General features: G+C 48.2%; 1 protein-coding gene across 1 annotated transcript in view; it reads left to right on the top strand.

Moving 5' to 3' along the window:
* The first annotated feature begins 8630 nt into the window (after nucleotides 1-8630).
* The window catches only part of EPHA10 (EPH receptor A10), a 37403-nt gene continuing 26339 nt past the window's right edge, over nucleotides 8631-19694 (top strand). The window contains exons 1-4 of the mRNA XM_064281744.1: nucleotides 8631-8736; nucleotides 10819-10883; nucleotides 11838-12516; nucleotides 19071-19226. Of these exons, the coding sequence (XP_064137814.1) occupies nucleotides 8631-8736; nucleotides 10819-10883; nucleotides 11838-12516; nucleotides 19071-19226 (1006 nt within the window). The remainder of the gene's footprint in view (nucleotides 8737-10818; nucleotides 10884-11837; nucleotides 12517-19070; nucleotides 19227-19694) is intronic.

Raw genomic sequence — 19694 nt, 5'->3', positions numbered from 1 at the left:
AAGACCAGAAGAGTTGTGGAACGACATCAAGGATATCACACATGAAGAAAGCAAAAGGTCATTAAAAAGACAGGAAAGAAAGAAAAGACCAAAATGGAATCAGAAGAGTCTGAAAGTTGCTCTTGAAAGTGGAGTAGCTAAAGCAAAAGGAAGAAATGATGAAATAAAAGAGCTGAATAGAAGACTTCAAAAGGCAGCTTGAGAAGACAAAATAAAGTATAATAAAATGTGCAGAAAGAGCCACATGAACCAGAGACTGACATCATCCTGAGACCAGAAGAACTAGATGGTGCCCGGCCACAACCGAGGACTGCCCTGACAGGGAGCACAACAGAGAACCCCCGAGGGAGCAGGAGATCAGTGGCATGCAGACCCCAAATTCTCACAAAAAGACCATACTTAATGGTCTGACTGAGACTAGAGGAATCCCGGTGGTCATGGTCCCCAAACCTTCTGTTGGCCCAGGACAGGAACCATTCCCGAAGACAACTCATCAGACATGAAAGGGACTGGACAGTGGGTAGGAGAGAGATGCTGATGAAGCGTGAGCTAATTATATCAGGTGGACACTTGAGACTGTGTTGGCATCTCCTGTCTGGAGGGGGGATGGGAGGATAGAGAGAGTTGGAAGCTGGCAAAATTGTCACGAGAGACTGGAAGGGCTGACTCATTGGGGGAGAGCAAGTGGGAGTACGGAGTAAGGTGTATATAAACTTGTATGTGACAGTCTGACTTGATTTGTAAATGTTCACTTGAAGCTCAATAAAAGTTAAATAAATAAATAAAATGTGCAAAGACCTGGAGGTAGAAAACCAAAAGGGAAGAATAAGCTCATTATTTCTCAAACTGAAAGAACTGAAGAAAAAATTCAAGCTTCAAGTTGCAATATTGAAGAATTCTACAGGAAAAATGTTAAAAGATGCAGGAAGCATCAAAAGAAGATGGAAGAAATACACAAAGTCACTATACCAAAAAGAATAGGTTGACATTCAGCCTTTTCAGGACATAGCATAGGATCAAGAACTGATGGTACTGAAGGAAGAAATCCGAACTGCACCAAAGACATTGGCAAAAAACGAGGCCCCAGGAATTGACTGAATACCAATTGAGATGTTTCAGCAAATGGATACAACACTGGAAGTGCTCCCTTCTTTATGCCAAGAAGTTTGGAAGACAGCTACCTGGCCAACCTATTGGAAGAGATCCTTATTTATATCTATTTCCAAGAAAGATGATCCAACCGAAAGCAGAAATTATCAAACAATATCATTAATATCACATGCAAGTAAAATTTTGCTGAAGATCATTCAAAAGCAGTTACAACAATACATTGACAGGGAACTGCCAGAAATTCAAGCCAGATTCGGAAGAGGACATGGAACTGGGGACATCATTGCTGATGTCAGCTGGATCCTGGCTGAAAGATGAGAATACCAGAAAGATGTTTACCTGTGTTTTCTTAGTTATGCAAAGGCAATCGATTGTGTGGATTGTAACAAATTAAGAATAACATTGTGAAGAATGGGAATTTCAGAACATTTATTTGTGCTCATACGGAACCTGTACTTAGACCAAGAGGCACTTGTTTGAACAGAACGAGGGAATACTTGTTGTTGTCATTGTTAGGTGCTGTCGAGTTTTTTCCGACTCATAGTGACCCTATGTACAGCAAAATGTAACACTGCCTGGTCCTGCGCCATCCTCACAATTGTCGTAATGGTGGAGCAGATTGTTGCAGCCACCGTGTCAATCCATCTCATTGAGGGTCTTCCCCTTTTTCACTGACCCTCTACTTTACCAAGCATGACGTTCTTCTTCAGGGACTTGTCCCTCCTGATAACTTGTCCAGTATGTGAGAGGAAGTCTCTCCATCCTTGCCTCTAGAGAGCATCTGGCTGTACTTCTTACAAGACAGATTTGTTCATTCTTTTGACAGTCCATGGTATATTCAATATTCTTCACCAACACCATGATTCAAAGACGTCAATTCTTCTTCAGTCTTCCTTATTCATTGTCCAGCTTTCCCATGCATATGAGAAAATTAAAAACACCATGGCTTGGGTCAGGCACACCTTAGTCTTTAAAGTGACATCTTTGCCTTTTGACACTTTAAAGAGGTCTTTTGCAGCAGATTTGCCTGCTGCAATATGTCATTTGATTTCTTGACTGCTGCTTCCATGGGCATTGATTGTGGATCCAAGTAAAAAGAAATCCTTGACAACTTCAATCTTTTTTCCATTTATCATGATGTCATTTACTGGTCCAGTTGTGAGAATTTTTGTTTTCTTTATGTTGAGGTATAATCCATACTGAAGGCTATAGTCCTTAATCTTCATCAGTAAGTGGTTCAAGTCTTCCTCATTCTCAGTAGGCAAGGTTGTGTCATCTGTGTAACACAGGTTGTTAATGAGTCTTCCTCCAATCCTGATGCCTGCTTCTTCTTCATATAGTCCAGCTTCTTTGATTATTTGCTCAGCATGCAGATTTAATAAGTATGGTGAAAGGATACAACCCTGTCATACACCTTTCCTGATTTTAAACCACACAGTATTCCCTTGTCCTGTCTGAATGACTGTCTCTTCCTTCATCACAACAACACACAAGCCCCCACAGTACAACAAATTGACAGATGCTTGGGGGAAGGGAATACTGCAGAGTTTAGAGTCATGACATGCAGAGAAGTAAAACATTACCTGTCTTACATCTCTTTTATTTGTTGAGAAAACTTAAAACTTTCAACTTAGAAGACTAGTGTTATGTCTCATGTTCATGCCTGAGATAACCATTGGCATATAGAATGGGATGAAAATGATTAGTCAATGACAATCTTTATTCACTTTTGAACCTGGGGGGGGGGGAGGATCCTCTTCCTTGAGCATAGGACTACAGAGGAGAACATCCAAACAAATTTTGGGTTCTGTTAGCAAGAAAAAATGTGACAGGGAAAAGCTATTGCGTACATAATCTTCAGTTTTCACTCCACTAATACATGTATTTATTTTCTGTAAAGAAATGCATGCTTGTATGTTTGTATAAGTGTAGATGATGCCTGGAAGGGTACATATAAATCTGTTAAAAGTGGTTGACTCTTGGGATTGGACTTTTGGGGTGAGATGAGTAGGTAAGTTCACTTTTTAATTATAATTTTTTTTTTTTTAGTGTATATTACTTTGGTAGTTCAGACTTAAAAGGTGTGCTCCAATCTAAAAATGGGCTACTCAGAAATGGAACTATAAAAACAAAAACAGACACAATAGCAAAAAGATAGAAATGACCTAGATGCCCATCAACAGATGAATGGATAAACAAACTATGGCTCATATACACAATGGAGTATTAACCAACGATAAAGAACAGCGATGACTCTGTGAAGCATCTCATAACATGGATGAATCTGGAGGACATTTTGCTGAGTGACATAAGTCAATCACAAAAGGACAACTATTGTAGAAGACCACTACTGTAAATACTCATGAAAAGGTTTACATACAAAAAGAAACAATCTTTAATGTCGTGAGGGAGGGGAGGTGTGGGGATAGAAAATACTAAATAGACAATGAATAAGGGAAACTTCGGTGAAGGGTAAGACAGTACACAATACTGGGGAAGCCAGCACAAACTGTACAAGGCAAGGTCATGGTAGCTCCACAGACACATCCAAACTCCCTGAGGGACTGAATTGCCAGGCTGAGGGCTGTGGGGACGATGATCTCAGGGAATATCTAGCTCAATAGGCATAGCATAGTTTATAAAGAATATGTTCTACATTCTACTTTGTCCAGTAGCTTCTGGGGTCTTAAAAGACTGTGAGCAGCCATCTAGGATACTCCGCTGGTTTCACCGCTTCAGGAGCAAGGAAGAATGAAGAAAACTAAAGAAACAAGGGAAAGATTAGTCCAAAGGACTAATGGACCACATCTACCACAGCCTCCACCAGGCTGAGTCCAGAACAATGAGGTGGTGCCTAGCTACCACCACTGACTGGTCTGACAGGAATCACAATAGAGGGTCCCAGGCAGAGAAGGAGAAAAATGTAGAATAAAATTCTAACTCAAAAAGAAAGACCAGACTCGCTGGCCTGACAGAGACAGGAGAAACCCTGAGAGTATGGCCCCCGACACCCTTTCAGCTCAGTAATGAGGTCACTTCTGAAGTTTGCCCTTCAGCCAAAGATTGAACAGGCCCATGGAACAAAACAAGACTAAAGGTGTGTACCAGCCCTGGGGCAGGGACTGGAAGTCAGGAGGGAACAGGAAAGCTGGTAATATGGAACCCAGGGTTGAGAAAGGAGAGTGTTAACCAATTGTCAGCCAAGGTCATAGAACCATGTGTATACTGTTTGATGAGAAATTAGTTTGTCCTGTAAACTTTCATTTAAAGTACAAAAAAAAAAAAAAATCTCCAGACAAACCAAAAGCAGAGTCACGGGAAGCATATATTGGCAGATCCCATCCCTAGCCCTGGACCCTAGTACAGTCACTGAGGTGCCAGTGGCAGCTTTATTCCTACTGAAGATTTGGAGTTACAAGACTATCAGAGCCAGATGCTATCAAATGTTTAAATCTAATTCCTACCCCTCACACTCTCAGAACAAACTTCACATCATAAATTAGTATCCTGTGCACATTTTCCTTCGGTGGAGGAATGTGTTGGACACTGCAACGTGAGCATTCTGGCCCCATTGGCAATGCCATTTCTTATCATAAATAAATACATTGGTTCTTTGGCTCAGATATATCAGAATTGGAACTAAGTTAATATGATCTACTTCCCAATCCCCAATATATAGGCTCTCCCTTAGTGCTGTTAAAATCAAGTTTATGACTCTGGATCAGGATAAATTCACAAAGGTGAATGTCACCTCTAGGCCAGTTGGCAGCTGGCCAGCCAGCCTGCCCTAATGACAGTCCTGTCTCTTCAGGCACATTTTCTTCAAACTCCTTTGCTTTCTAACCACATTCATCTCAACCAGCTGTCTATTTCTTTATCCCTCACTCTGTCTTTTCCTCTATGACTGTGTCTCTAATTCTCTTTCTTCCTGTCTCACCACTTAACCTTCCTTTATCTTTTCTTTCCTTTTTCCTTCTTCTGTTTTTCACCTTGATTAACTATGGAGTCAAGTAATAATACGTACCAGAATGATGTAAGACACTGTGCTGGGCCACATATGTAAATTATGTTCTGACCTCACAATAACTGAAAAGTATTTTCATTCCCATTTTACAGAAAAGGAAGAGGAGGCTCATAAAGACTAAGTAATTGTGTTGCATAATTTTAAAGATTTTCACTGCTTAATTTTCAAAGTTCTTAAATTCAATATTTTATATGTCCTTTATACTATAAGAAAAATTATTAAAAAATTTGTTTATAACCTCCACCTTATTTTTGCCTGTGAATCTTTTGTCCTAGCAATAAGTTCTTTTCTGGTATATTTATTTCTTTTTTAGGCTGGGGAAAGGGGAATGTAACAGAGGAAGAAAGAGGCAAGTTGTTAATGTCTCTTTGAGCATTAGGGCTCCCAATTGCTCTTCGCTCCCTCCCTGTCCTCTTTCCTGAGAACAGGGCTTGGTTCTGATTTCTACGGTACGATCTTAGTCTTCTCCATAGAGGAGCTCACCTTTCCTGTTCAACCAGGCTGAAATTACTTTCTGCATCTGTTCGACAAGAGATCGAATTTTTAGCCTCTAGATTTGCAACTTTCAATGACTTGGAGATGGAGTTTGTGGTAAAGCTGAGTCTGCTTCCTGGAAGATGGCTTCTCATTATTTGGAAGTTGAATTAAGTTTCTCAGCCCCAAAAAGTATTCTTCCCACCATCCTAGAGGTTAGTGAGGGTAGAAGAAGAGAAAAGCATCCCTTCCATCCTGCCTCAGTGGATATCTGGAAGAAGCAGAAAAGAAAACAAGAGTTTCCAGGTGAGTTCCAGGCCCCCCCCCCCCCACCACTCTTAATCCAGGCAATGAAGGCTGCTTGGCTTCAGGAGACTGTAATCGCTGTATCTGGGCTATAGACTGCGAACCCTAGCCCTAGGATCAGACCGCGGCAGGGAAGTCCTCGGTTCAGCAGAAGATAAAGTGTCCAGACCCCGGCAGGTTAAGCACCATGGACAGAAACCAGACCCGCCTCCGAGGGTTCAGCACCACGCCAGGACTCTGACCGCCCTCCTGGGAGGGACCCTTGGTTGAATGGTCCGCCTAACGCTTAAAGGTCCCGAGGGACTATGGCTTGATTGCCTTCTAAGACCCTCCCGAATTCTTCACTGTGCTGCCTATTCCGCAGCCTCCTGGCAGAGCATGGTCCGCCTTAGAGCAACTCTTATCGAGATCCGGCTCATCTACATATATCTGCATTTACCAGGGCTTCTCCGTTCTTGTTTTATTATAAATGAGTTATTCAGATGTAAAAAAGAGAAGGATTATTTTACCCTTCTCTTCCTTTTCCTTCTCCCATTTCTAGAGTCTCAGTCTAGAGATTTCCATGAGGTGTCTGCAGGTGTGTGTGGTGAGAGAAGGTAGGAAGCAGATTCCTGACGTCCAGGGGTTTCTCAGGGACATTCTATGTAGCTTTCCCCAGATAATTTTCCCCCATCTGTTTGGCTTCTCAACGACCCCTGCAAGGCTCAGAGGTAGCCTGCGTTTTGCTTTAGCATCTAGGGTCAGAATCGCTGAAGTCCCGGGTTCCCGGATGAGAAGCTATGACTGTCGCCTTAGAGACTGCTAAAAGGATGGGACCCGGTTTTGAAGAGGGAGATGATGAGTAGTGAAGTGAGGACTCATTCTGAAATGAAAGAAGTCCTGGGTCTCTAAGCAACTTCTAAAAATACCACCTCCCAGCGCTGGGAGGGAGGGCTAATCAAGCGTGAGGAGAATAAAGATGGGAAGGAGGTGGGTGTGTAAAAGCCTTTCTTCAGGTAGGTCTGATTTCAGAGGCCCCGCCTGCATCCAAGGACCGGCCAGATGCCACACCCCCTTCTGCTTCCTCAGCGGGCTCTAGTTTCCTGCGGTGTCTGAGCCCCAGCCCCAACGGACGACCTTTCTTTCTATGGGCAAAGGAGACCAGTACCTCCCACCTCCTATTGCTACTATCCAGCAAGTGAGTCTGTGAGCAAGCAAGTGTGCATGTATACGTACTACACACAGAGAGAGAGAGAGGGAGAAATGACTTGTGAAAGCGCCTTATAAATGGTCAAGTGCTCTACAATGCCAGGAATTCTTATTATGCTCTGTGCTCAAAAAGAACTAGACTGTGGTAGGTTGGGGCGATTCACCCAGGTATCCCCAGCACAGGGCACTGCACTCAATAAGTGTTGGTTGGAGGGGTGAGGAATACACATATGCAAAACACACAGACACTCAGACCACACAGGCCACGTAGACACAGGGCTCACACTCATTCCCAAGGCTTCTGTCTACTGTAACCTCCAAAGGGGAAAGGGGGTGGGTCCCCTAAGAGCTCTGAAATGCCACAAGGTGGGTGGAGATTTCTCCCCTCAAGTTCAGCCCAGATGGTGGCGCTCAATAGCCCCCTACTCGCCCACGAGGGCCCCAACCCCTCCCACCACCAATGTCTTAAATCCTCAGCTTGCACATAAATGACCTTCACTAGATAGAGGTCGTATTCCACGTTTCCTTGTGGCTCCAGCGCGGCTGAACTCTGCGAGGATGGTTCCGCCCCTTCTGCAGACGCCTCAGAGTCCCCGCCACTGCTCTTCACCACCTCTCTGGGGTGGGTGGAGTGCGGTTATCAAAGGGGAGAACCCCAGAGACTGAGCAGACTGGGCAAGGAGTGGGTGTGGGGAATGCTGTCTGCATTCTGGCAACAGGAGCAAGAACCTTGAGGAACTGATCGTTCAAGCAAAATCTACCACGGTTTCCATCCCGGCGTCCACATGGTTTCCCAGGCTCAGAGAAGCTGCTTGGAGGGAAACCCTGTCTCCCACTTTGCTCTCCCTTCTCAAGCAGCTGCCGGGGTCAGGCTTGGCCCCGCTCTTCAGTTGGTGTGTGTGTGTGTGAGATGAGGGCTGAGAGAGAAGGGGGCGGGACGGAGCCTTGAGATACCAGGAGCCGCAGACACAGGAAGCAGCCAAGACTAGTCAAGATAAGGAGCTCGCCAGAGCTTGGGGTCGGGGCATCAGGCTCTGAAATCCCCTGTAAGTCTGGCGACTCATGCCTGGGGACAAGGGAGATTCCCAGCTAGCTTGGAGGCTGCTAGTGTCTTTGCCATCCCGAGGTTCGCCCCTCCTCAAGTCACGCCCACATCGCCTACTTCCCGGGAATAGGGGGCTAAAGTCTAGGGCCCTGGGCCACCAACGCCAGCTCATCCCCCTCCCCAGGAGCCCCGCCAGCGCTCAGCGCTGCCCCACCCCCACCGTTTGGAGATTGGCGGGACCCTTTCCTTCCCCCACTTCAGTTCAGTGTTCCGCCCCTGGTCTATGAAACTCCACCTCCCTACCCTTTGCTGGCGGGGATTGGTGGGCCTCCCGCTGCGGTGTTTAGTGATTGGGCCCCATGGATGATGGTGACCAGTGATACCCCGCCCCTAGCAGGCGCTGGGGTCTGGGGGCACTGCTCAGCGGTGCTGGGACTGGCGCGGCTTGAGCCGCCGCCGCACTGACAGCTCTGTCTGCGGACCATGGAGACCGGCGCCAGCCCACACCCGCTGCGCCTGTTCGTCTGCCTGATGCCGCTCTGTCTCGCGCTTCTTTTGGGGCCCGGGCGGCCAGGGACCGCCGAAGAAGGTAGGGAGACTGGTGGCTTTCCTCGGAACCTGGGGTACCAACATATAGGGGGCTGGAGGACCAGGGAACTGAGGTGCTGGGAGAAAGAGTCGCTGGAAGAACTGGAGTCTGTATTGGGATTTGGAGCAAGAGGGCAGCGAGAAGCAAAAAACTAGAAAGAGAAAAAGGTGGCTAGGCAACAAGGAAGTGGGGAGGGGGCGCTGGGAAGCTTGGGTCTGGAGACTTGGGGAAGAAAGAGACCGGGAACCGCGGGAGCCAGAGGCAGCTGTTCAAAGGCCAGTGAGACGGACAGGCTGAGAGATGGCAAGTGGGAGGTGTGGGGGCGGGGAGATGAAGACAGCAGAGGAGACAGGGAGATGCGGAGGTGAGATCGCAATGTGGGGGAAAGAGATGGAGATGAAGTAGTGGGGGATAGAAGACTACTGTGTGGCCAACAGCGCTGGTCGAGGGGCTAGGTCCGGGAGCTGCCCGAGGTGCTGACCGGGGAGCTGCTGTCCGCAGTGCTGAGCTCAGAGCGGGGGGAACTCTAGCGCGGTCCGAGGTGCCCGGGTAGGGGCCGCCCGCGGTACCAGAGCCCGCGTCTTGCCTATGATGTTGGACTGGGGAGATCTGCTCGTTCAAATCAATCCAGACGCAGGTACATTTATTGGAGCCGAATTCTGAGGAGCTGGAATAGGAGGCATTGACCACTGGGTGGGTTGGGCCGCTGGATCTCTGATGCCTTCCAATATGCATTTCGGATGTGCACCCAGTTGTGCTGAAATCGGGATGGATCCTTCGCCATGGCCACTGTGGTTGATGTCTCTGGGGTCAACCTCTTCTTAGAGGCCTCAGTTTGGCATCCAACCCCCTTGTGCAAGCTTCATATGAATAACCTTCCACGGTTTCGGGATGGCCCTGGGCTCCTGTTTCTGGGCTGCCGGCTGTACCGTCCAAACCAGTGCTTCTCTGTGATAAATACAGAAAGCAGGATGCAGACTGATGATCTGATGCTTCCTGGGGAAATAAAGTGACTCTGAGGCTCTCTGGTGTAGGAAGCATCATGGCTTTATATATAAAAAGGATCCTTGACATTTTTCAAAGGTGACAACCCAGAAAACGGTCTGACTGAGGTGATGAAGGATTTTTATTTCTCTGTTTCTGGTAGAGTCTCTCCACCTCGTTTTTCCCAGAGATCCTGGGAATCAAATTAAAAAGGTTCAAACCTCCTCCATTCCTGGTGACCCCAGACCTCAAAGAGCTCCTGAGTCTGAGTGAATTTGGGTGTGCCTACAAGCAATCCCCTGATACACTCACATTCTTCTTTCTCTTCTTGACACTCAGACATAATTTAGGGAACCTGGGAAGGCTAGAGATCACTGACCCCCCAATTTTAGATCTAGCCTTAGAGTGCTTGCCATGGGCTCTAGGGTAGATTGAATAATGCCCCCCTAAATATATCCAAGTCCTAATCTTTGGAACCTGTGAATGTTACCTTATATGGCAAAAAGGACTTTGCAGATGTGATTAAGAATCTTGAGATGGAGAGATTACCCTGCATTATCCAGGTGAGTTCAGTGTAATCACAATAGCCCTTATAAGAGGGATGCAGGAGGAGTCATAAGAGAAGGGATGTGATGATAGAATCAGAGATTGTAATGATACATTTTGAAGATGGAGGAAGAGGCTAGAAGCTGAAGAAAGCAAGGACATGGATTTTCTTCTCAGAGCCTCCAGAAGTAGCCAGGCCTGCCAATACCTTGACTTTAGCCCAGTGAAACTGATTTCAGACTTCTGACCTCCAGAATGATAAAATAATAAATTTCCATTGTTTTAAGCCACTAAGTTTGTGATAATTTTTTACACTGCGACTGGAAACAAATACAGGCTCTTCCCTTAATTATTGTGACTACCTCTCTCTGGACTTGAGCTACTCACACCCCCTCCTGGGGATTTATGGAGTGGGAAGAACTTGTCTGGGTCCTTCACGACATTCTTCATCCCTTCGGTTAGCAAATTTGCATTGAACTCACCGAAGGATTCCACTCTTCTGCTAAACTGATGCTCTGGCTTTCGACATCTCTCTTCTCCCCGTTTCTCTAGTCATCCTTCTGGATTCCAAAGCCTCCCAGGCTGAGCTGGGCTGGACTTCACTGCCAAATAATGGGGTAAGTATAAGCCTGCCCCTCCCTGTCCCAGGAATCTCCTGGTGGTTGAGGGTTCAGTTCTGCTAGCTCTCCATGGTCACATCAGATTGAAGTCCTCCTCAGAATGTGTGGTCTCCAGCAGCCCTGGCTTCAAGCCAGAGTGGCTTATAAGAAAACAATGAATCTTCAACCAATCAGACAGTGAAAAAAAGATTAAGTGAAAACTAGCTGTATCTAGGAACAGAAACGACGTGCCATCTAAATGGAGCCAATGCTGGACAGTGCCTTGTATCCAGTAGATGCTCCAAGCAGCGTTGTGTATTATGGATTGACTGAAGAAGCAAAACTTGGAGTCCCACAAGAGGCTTAAGAACTTGAGATGGGAGCAGGGTGATGTGGCAGTGTGACAGCAGCTTGGTGCAGTGGAAAGAACACTGGCTGGCAAATAGGTCTTCAAACAGGTTTGTTTTGGTTCAAACCCCTGTTGAGAATTTGCATTTCTAACGAGTTCCTTGCTGAGAATTTGCATTTCCACCCCAGATATACTGAATCAGAATCTACATTTTAACAAGATCACCAGGTGTTTCTTATGTATAACTTCCTGGGAACTTGTTAGAAATGTAAATTCTCAGCAGGGGTTTGAGCCAAACCGGTTTGAAGCCCCAGGGAAAAGTCAGGAGACTCTAAGTACCATTCTTAGCTCTGACACTAACTTTATATTCATATCTCCTCAAATCATTCTTCTGCTGGATGCTCAGTTTTCCTATCTATAAAATGAAAGGTAGAACCCAGTGGTATCCAAAGTCTCTCTCAGCTCTGTATCTTGTAATTTCAGGGGTGCATGTGGTATTGGAGGTGGGGCAGGAGACGGTGAAATGAATGGGAAGGAGGGTTTTCAGCCCCAGCCACAGCCAGGGCTCAATCTCCTGGGGGAGCCTTGATTCTGAGCTGTCCACATCTTTCCTCTTCTCCCAGTGGGAAGAGATAAGCGGCGTGGACGAACACGACCGGCCCATCCGCACATACCAGGTATGCAACGTGCTGGAGCCCAACCAAGACAACTGGTTGCAGACTGGCTGGATCAGCCGCGGCCGTGGGCAGCGCATCTTCATAGAGCTGCAGTTCACACTGCGCGACTGCAGCAGCATCCCCGGTGCCACGGGCACCTGCAAGGAGACCTTCAATGTCTACTACCTGGAAACGGAGGCTGACCTGGGCCGTGGGCGTCTCCGCCCCGCCAGCAGCCGGCCGCGCAAAATCGACACGATCGCCGCAGACGAGAGCTTCACGCAGGGAGACCTAGGCGAGCGCAAGATGAAACTGAACACAGAGGTGCGCGAAATTGGCCCGCTCAGCCGGCGGGGTTTCCACCTGGCCTTCCAGGACGTGGGCGCATGCGTGGCGTTGGTTTCTGTGCGCGTCTACTATAAGCAGTGCCGAGCCACCGTGCGGGGCCTGGCTGCTTTCCCAGCCACCGCGGCCGAGGGCGCCTTCTCCACTCTGGTGGAGGTGACCGGAACATGCGTGGCGCACTCGGAAGGTGAGCCCAGCAGCCCCCCGCGTATGCACTGTGGTGCTGATGGTGAGTGGCTGGTGCCTGTGGGCCGCTGCAGCTGTAGTGCGGGATTCCAGGAGCTCGGCGACGTCTGTGAAGGTATCAGGCTGACTGTGTGTGTGTGTGGCGGGGGGTGGAGTGGGAGTGTAGCACACAGGTGGCAGTTGGGAGAGGGTGTGTTGTAAAGCTCAGGGGGCTGGAGGGGGAGTGGAGAAGCCTTGGGCTCTGGAGCCAGGAGTCAAGGCCTTTCCTGGGGCTTGCAGGGAGTCCAGCCAAGGCCCATGAGTGAAGTTACTAGGAGGTGAATTTGGCTTAATATTTCAGGCACTGTGATAGGCACCTCATACAGGTCTTCAATAAAGTAAGTTATTGCTATTCCTATTTCCTAGAGGAGAAAACAGAGGATCAGAGAGGTCACTTGCAAAATTAGGAAATGGTGAGCCAGGATTTGAATCCAGGTTTGCCCAACTCTCAAGTTCTTTCTACTACACCATACTGCCTCCCCTATACATAAGGAAGAACTCAAGGGCAGCCTAAGCTGTAGGCTAGTGGGATTGGTTGCATTATAGGAAGTGAGTTCCCCATTATTGACAATATCCAAGTCAGATAATGGAAGAAGGAATTCCTTAGCTCAAGAGAGATTAGGTTGCACTATATGACTACTAACATCCCACACAACTCTGATTTGAACTGGAGTCACTGTGTGTTCTGGGAGAGACCTTCATGCTGAGTGTTCTGTTGGGTCTGTGGGGAGCCTGAGAACAGGTCTCTCCTTCTCTCCCCCATCTGTGGCCCTAGAGACTAAGGGTAAGGATAGGGTTGTGGATGTGTGCATTTAATGCAGAATGATCAAATGATGCTTTCTCTAAGCCTTTCTGGGTGCCAGGGCAACAGAAATGAATCAGACATAGTCCCAGCTCTTGAGACACTCGTAGTCTAGATGGAGAGATGTAAAATTTGAAAAATCACAAAAGGGTGATGTATGCTATAACCAGAGGGATAAACAGAGTGGTGGGAAGGCAAAGGAGGAGATGACTAAACTTGGTCTCATTCCTTTTTTCAATCATTCATTAAACATGAATGGAAGACATACTATCTGCTTTTACTGATAGTTTATTGTATTTATATAGATGAATGTCATCATCTCTTTTCTGGGGAACTTGAAGCTTAGTAAGGGCCTCAGAGACATGAACCTTCCTGAGCTTTCCAGGTAGAGTTAGGATACACCTCTGTGTTCTCCAGCACCTGTTGCAACCTCTTTTTCTGCATTTGCCCCCATGATATTACAGTGATTTACTTATGTGTGTTTCCAATGTTAGACTAGGAACTTCTTGAGCTCAAGCACTGCAGCCTCAGTGCCCATGACAAGATCTGAAGTATGGTAGGTTCTTGATGAAGATGTCCTGGATGGAGTGAATGGGTAGTTACCACAGGGTGTGACAAGTATGAACAGAGACCTGAGGAAGTCCAGAGAAAGGAGAACCTAACTTTAAGGGTGAAGAGGAATTTCCAGAGATGATGAGAGGCTTTCTCCCCTGCTGCCCCCTGTGCAGAGAGCATACTGAGCTAAGGGATTGTGTATGTAAGCATGGAAGCAGGAAGGGTCAGTGTGGCTGGAGCAGAGGGCGTGGTGGGGGTGGGTGGTGAGAAGTAACTGGCTGGAGAGAAGCAGGGGCAAATAATTAAGGGCCTTGAACATTGGAATAAAGAGCTTGGACTTTACGCTTTAAGTCAGTGGACAGGGTTTGAAGCAGAGATCTGACATGTTCAAAATTATATTTTCAAAAGATCACTCAAGCTGCAATTACAAAGAAAGAATTGTAGGGGAAGAATTAGCAGCTAGAAGACTAGGAAAGAGGATGGTGCTATAATCCAGGATAAGGAGCACAAGGACTGAACTAAGGCAGTAGTAGAGATTGTTGTGATGAGAATGGACATTTTAATGAGAGAGAATCCTCAACACTTGGTGACCACGTGATGTGGGAGGAGAAAGGAGTTCCCTTTGACTCACATGCTCTTGGGAGACTGAATGAACAGAAGGGCCATTCATTGCGGTAAAGAACCCAAGAGATGGATTGACATGTTGAATTTACAGTGTCCAGGGTGCATTCAAGTAGACATAGCTAGAAAGTGGATCTGGTGCTCAGGAAAGAGGTCTGGCCTTGTGCTTTGGTAACCAGCAATACAGGTACTCCTTGAAGCTGTGGGTGTGGGTGTGGTTGGGACAGCCCAGGGAGAATGTGTGGAGTAAGAAGAAAGAGGGCCAAGAGTGGAACTCACAGAACAGCAATATCTAATGGGAAGTCAGAAGGCAAGGAGCCCCTAAGAAAAACAGACGGAGTGGTCTGAGGTTGGAAGAGAATCAGGGGAGTGTGATAGCATGGCAGCCAAAGGAGATGGAGGAGTCCAGGAGGGAATGGTCTATCGTGTTGGTGAGCAGTCAGGTGAGGCCAGGATTGGAAAATGTCCACTTGGTGGCCCTGGTGAGAGCAGTTTCGGTTCAGTAGTGAGGAGAGAGATCAGGTTGCAGTAGGGTTAAGGGATGAGGGAAATTGAGGTGCTGGAATCAGGGAATATAAACTGCTCTCTAGAAGCCTGCATCTGAAAGGCAAGAAAGGGTGGTAACTCCAGGACATTGGGTTGAGAGAAGATTTCTATTGCAGATGTGAGAAACCGGTTTATATGTTGAAGGGAAAGAGCCAGTGGGGTATCAAGCGGGGGCTGGTGGGAGCATCTGCCGTAGTAGGAAGAAATATTCTATTACTAGTCTCATTTGGAGCCCTAGTGGCACAATGGTTAAGAGCTGGGCTGCTAACCAAAAGGCCAGAAGTTCGAATCCATCAGCCATTCCTTGGAAACCCTATGGGGGCAGTTCTGCTCTGTCCTATAGGGTCACTGTGAGTCAGAACTGACTCGACAGCATACAACAACAACCACAACAATATCATTTAGAATTGCTGATGCCTGTTGCTAATAAAAAGCACACCAACTTGCAGTCAGTTGTGTTATTGTTTTTAAATATTCTATAGACAGTGCACCCTTGCTAGCCTGTCACTGAAATGGACCTCTTTTGCTGCTCCATTCCCTTGATATATCACTGGAATGAGCCAGTAGAGAAGGAGAGGTGTAAGATACAGGAGGGGAGATGACTGATGGAATGCACTCTTTAAGGAGGTAAAGGGAAAGAATCTAGAGTGATGGTGAAGTGGCTGGCCTTCAACAGGAGGTAGCTCATCCCCTTCTTTAGAACTGGAGGGAAGGAGAAGGAAAATGGGTAGAAATGGAGGTATTTGTGGGTTTGATGGCCAGATGCTGAGGGAATTACCAACTGATGGCCTCTCTTCTCCCTGCAAGGTAGGAGGGAAGGCATCAGTACCATTGGACAGTCAGTCTTGTCTGTTTTATTCACTAAAGTATCTCTAGAGCCTAGAACAGCACCTGACTTGTTGAATAGGGATTGGATCCACACTCTGGGAAATGAGAAAGAGTTGTTCAGAAGCCCAGTTCCACTTCTAAGCTGTGGTGAGTGCCCTCCCCCCAGGCTGATGCTGGACAGAAGCCACTTGGCTTGGAACGGCATCAGCTTTGCCTTGGGGAGTAGTAAGCTAGGGAGAATGCCAGGGAAAGCTTCACAGGGGAGTTATTATTTGATCTGGGTTTGAAGGAAGTATGAGTTTTCCAGGACAGAAGGGGTATAAGGCATTACAGGACAAGACCCAGAGGTGTGAAGGGAAACATTCAGTGTGGCTTGGGTAGGGTGTGTGGCAGTGGGGAGCTATCAGATGGTTTTAGGAAGGGAAGTGAAATGGTCAGACTTGTATTTAGAAAATTAAGGCCTTCCGAGTACCTTCTCCAGCTAAACACAGGCCTCTCTTTAAAGGTACATGGATGTGGAGGGGAGGATAAAGCTAAAATTTTCTTTTCCCCTTTGTTCTTTAGTGAACCTGACTTCCATTCCCCCTCTCCCAGAAACCGGAGGAATTACTGAAATAATTGGGGCTATTTCCCTTGGGGGAGAAAGCAGGACAAATCTCTGCAGGATTGTTCTGGAGCAGAGGGACCCACGCAGATACGTTGCCTGAGGCTCCAGAGGTCACAGCATGACCCTGAGATGTGGTAGGAGGAGGAGCTTTGGGCTTCTTTCAGACATGGAGGCTGCTTTGGGCTCAACACAAGGAAGGACTTTCTAACTGCCAGCATTGCTCAGCAAGGGAGCCTCATAAGGTGGTGAGCCAGCTCCCTGTTACAAAGTATATGAGCTAAGACTGTGGCTACTACAGGGAGACAGGCCAGGGGGAGCTGAACTAGATGATCTCTGAAATTCTGACTCTGACTTGGAGGATGTGAGGTGGGGCCAGAAGTCAGGAGTTGCTTCCTGAGTCTGCCCTCCAACACAACCTCTTCTAAACAGAGCCTCCCAAAGTAGAGATAACCACTGCTGTTCTGATGGAGTCGCCCATTTCTGGGACAGCAGGCAACACCCCTCCCCAGTACATGCATAGGACAGGGGAAGACTCCCCTCTACAGGACAAGACCCCCCCTCCACAGGTCAAGAGAAGACCCCCCCCACAGGACAGGGGAAGGCCCCCCCGCCACAGGATAGGGGAAGACCACCCTCCACACACACAGGACAGGGGAAGACCTCCCTCCACACAACACACAGGACAGGGGAAGACCCCACCCCCACCCCCACCCCCACAGGACAGGGGAAGACTCCCCCTCCACCCCCCACACCCCCCCGCACCCACCCACCCAGCCACCCACACACACACACAGGACAGGGGAAGACCCCCCACTGCCCACCCACCTACACACATACACACAGGACAGGGAAAGACCACACCCACCCACACACACACACACACACACACACACACACACACACGACAGGGGAAGACAGCCTCCAGTATTCTTTCACTACTGCTGTGAGTACTTGCAAACCAATCATTTCTCCAGGGCCCTCACCCTCTTCTCTTATTTCAGAACAGAATGGGCAGGTCATGGTTATCATTCCCATTTGATTGATGGTTCCTTGAGGCCAGAAGCCACAGGGAATGGCAGAGCTAACACTGGAATCCAGACCTTCTGAGTCCTAGCCTGGGTCCCTGCTGCTCACCAGACCATGATGTCAGCTGGCTCCATGCTTTGTTCCAAAGGCAGACTTCCAAAGGCTCCTGGGCTACTGAGCCCTCCCCAAAGTTGTGTTGCCCAGGGCTCTGGGCCAGATGAACTCTCCCAAGCCTAATCCTTCCAAACAATGGAAATCCTCAGCCTCCTGGTCTGCATCCCTTTGTTATACTGTCTTCTGAGAACTAGAGAGCAGCTACCCTTCCATCAACAGCTAAGCTAGAGGAGAGAAACAGGGAAGTTCTGGCAAGGGCCAGGGAGCAAGGTGAGAACCACTCAAGCTCTGAAAGGAGGGGCCGTGAGCCACTGCCTTCCTTTCTGGCCCAGCTGGGTGTTTAAAGTGGGTGTTTTGCAATTTCCACTTCAGGCCTGTGAGGGAGGAACAATAATCACTACCATTATGGTGTAGGGGCTAAGCAGTTTGCATGTTTTTTCTCAATTAATCCTCCAAAAACCTTTAGGGGTAGGTGCTTTATACAAGACACAACTAAGGTTCAGAGAGGTCAACCAACTTGCCCAAGACCACGCAGTGAGTAAGTGGTACAACTCAGCTACAAACTCAGGTTGTTCAGGTATAAAAGCCTGTGCTCTTAACAACTGTTCCAGGTGAGGTGGAGGAACTGAGAGGGGACAAAACCACAACCAGGTCTGACTCACAGTCTGGGGAATATTCACTCTCCTTCAACTCTGGCTTACGGTGGGGTGGGAGGCTTAGGCACATTAATCCCCAAATGGTGGTGGTGGTAGCTGGGTGAACTTTGACGATGGTGTGTGTGTGTGTGTGTGTGTGTGTTTGGATCTCAGTGTTTGTTTTTGTGTAGCTGGGAGTGTGTGTCTCTGTGTAACAGTCCTTGGAGGTACCTCTCTTCTACTTGTCCTCACAAACTGGAAAATATGGCATCAGGGAAGGGGATGAATTGAGTGCATTTTATTCCATTGGGCATGAGGGCAGCATGGTGTGGTGAAGAGTGTGGACTCTGAAATGTCTGTTTGAGCTCGAATCCCATCATTTACTAGCTGTGGGACATTGGGCAAGTTACTTACCCTCTCTGAGCTTAGTTTTCTCATTTTTAAAAATGTGGATAAAGTACATACCTCAGGTTGTTGTAAGGGTTAAATGAATAGAAGTAAAACAGTCCGACGTTCCTGGTACATATGTATTAAACATTTACTAAGGATTAGGTGGCAAAGTGGTTAATCGGCTGCTAACCTTTCTAACAGAAAAGGTCAGTGGTTATTAGAACCCACCAGCCACTGTGCAGGACCAAGATGTGGTAGTCTGCTTCCGCAAAGATGCAGTTCTACTCTGTCACTATGGGTCGGAATGGACTCCATGGCAATGGGTTTTGTGTTTTGGCTTTAAGGGTTAGGTGTTATTGGGTTGTTCAGTCAGGAGCTGCCACCTCTGGAGCAGTCTTGAATCACAATTTCAGGAGATAAACCTCACCTAAGGATTGTAGGCAGGACAGTGGGGAAGAGAGTAGCTGGGGAGGCTCCCATTCCCCTGACGTGGCCCCTCCCCGCAGCCTGCCCCCCAGGGTTTTATAAGGTGTCCCCGCGGCGGCCCCGCTGCTCACCATGTCCTGAGCACAGCCGGGCCCTGGAAAACGCCTCCACGTACTGCGTGTGCCAGGACAGCTATGCGCGCTCGCCGACCGACCCGCCCTCGGCTTCCTGCACCCGTGAGTCCTGCTTCTGGCCGAGTTCTGGAGAGTGGGGTGGGGTGAGGCCGAGGGGTCGGCGAGGGGCAGGGGGCTCTGCACAGGGGAGCCTGAGAGCGGGTGTGGGGGCCAGCGACCCCGATGGCAGAGTGGAAGGAGAGACTCTGGGGTGGGGTGGGGTGGGGTGGGGGCCAGAGCCTGGATTGGAAGAACCAGGACAACAGGAAGAGTCCAGACAGAGGGAAGAGGTTAGAATTCTTGAAGGATCGCCGAGTGGAGCGCCCCGCCCTCACCTCACCCTATCCCCCAGCTAGGAGGAGGGCGCCTGGGTGCAGGAAGACAGCCCCTCAAACCCCTCTGTTCTAGCACCCCTCACTGACCACATCCCCATCCCGGTCCCCTTACTAACCTTCCCCCAAGCTCCTATCACTGACCCCTCCACCCTCATTCCGCCGCCTCACTGATCCCCACGCCCCAGTCCCTGCTCAC

The sequence above is a fragment of the Loxodonta africana genome, chromosome 3, assembly GCF_030014295.1.
Source record: "Loxodonta africana isolate mLoxAfr1 chromosome 3, mLoxAfr1.hap2, whole genome shotgun sequence".
NCBI classification, from domain to species: Eukaryota; Metazoa; Chordata; class Mammalia; order Proboscidea; family Elephantidae; genus Loxodonta; species Loxodonta africana.
The sequence above is the reverse complement of the archived record's forward strand: the minus strand, read 5'-3'. Positions and strand labels throughout refer to the sequence as shown.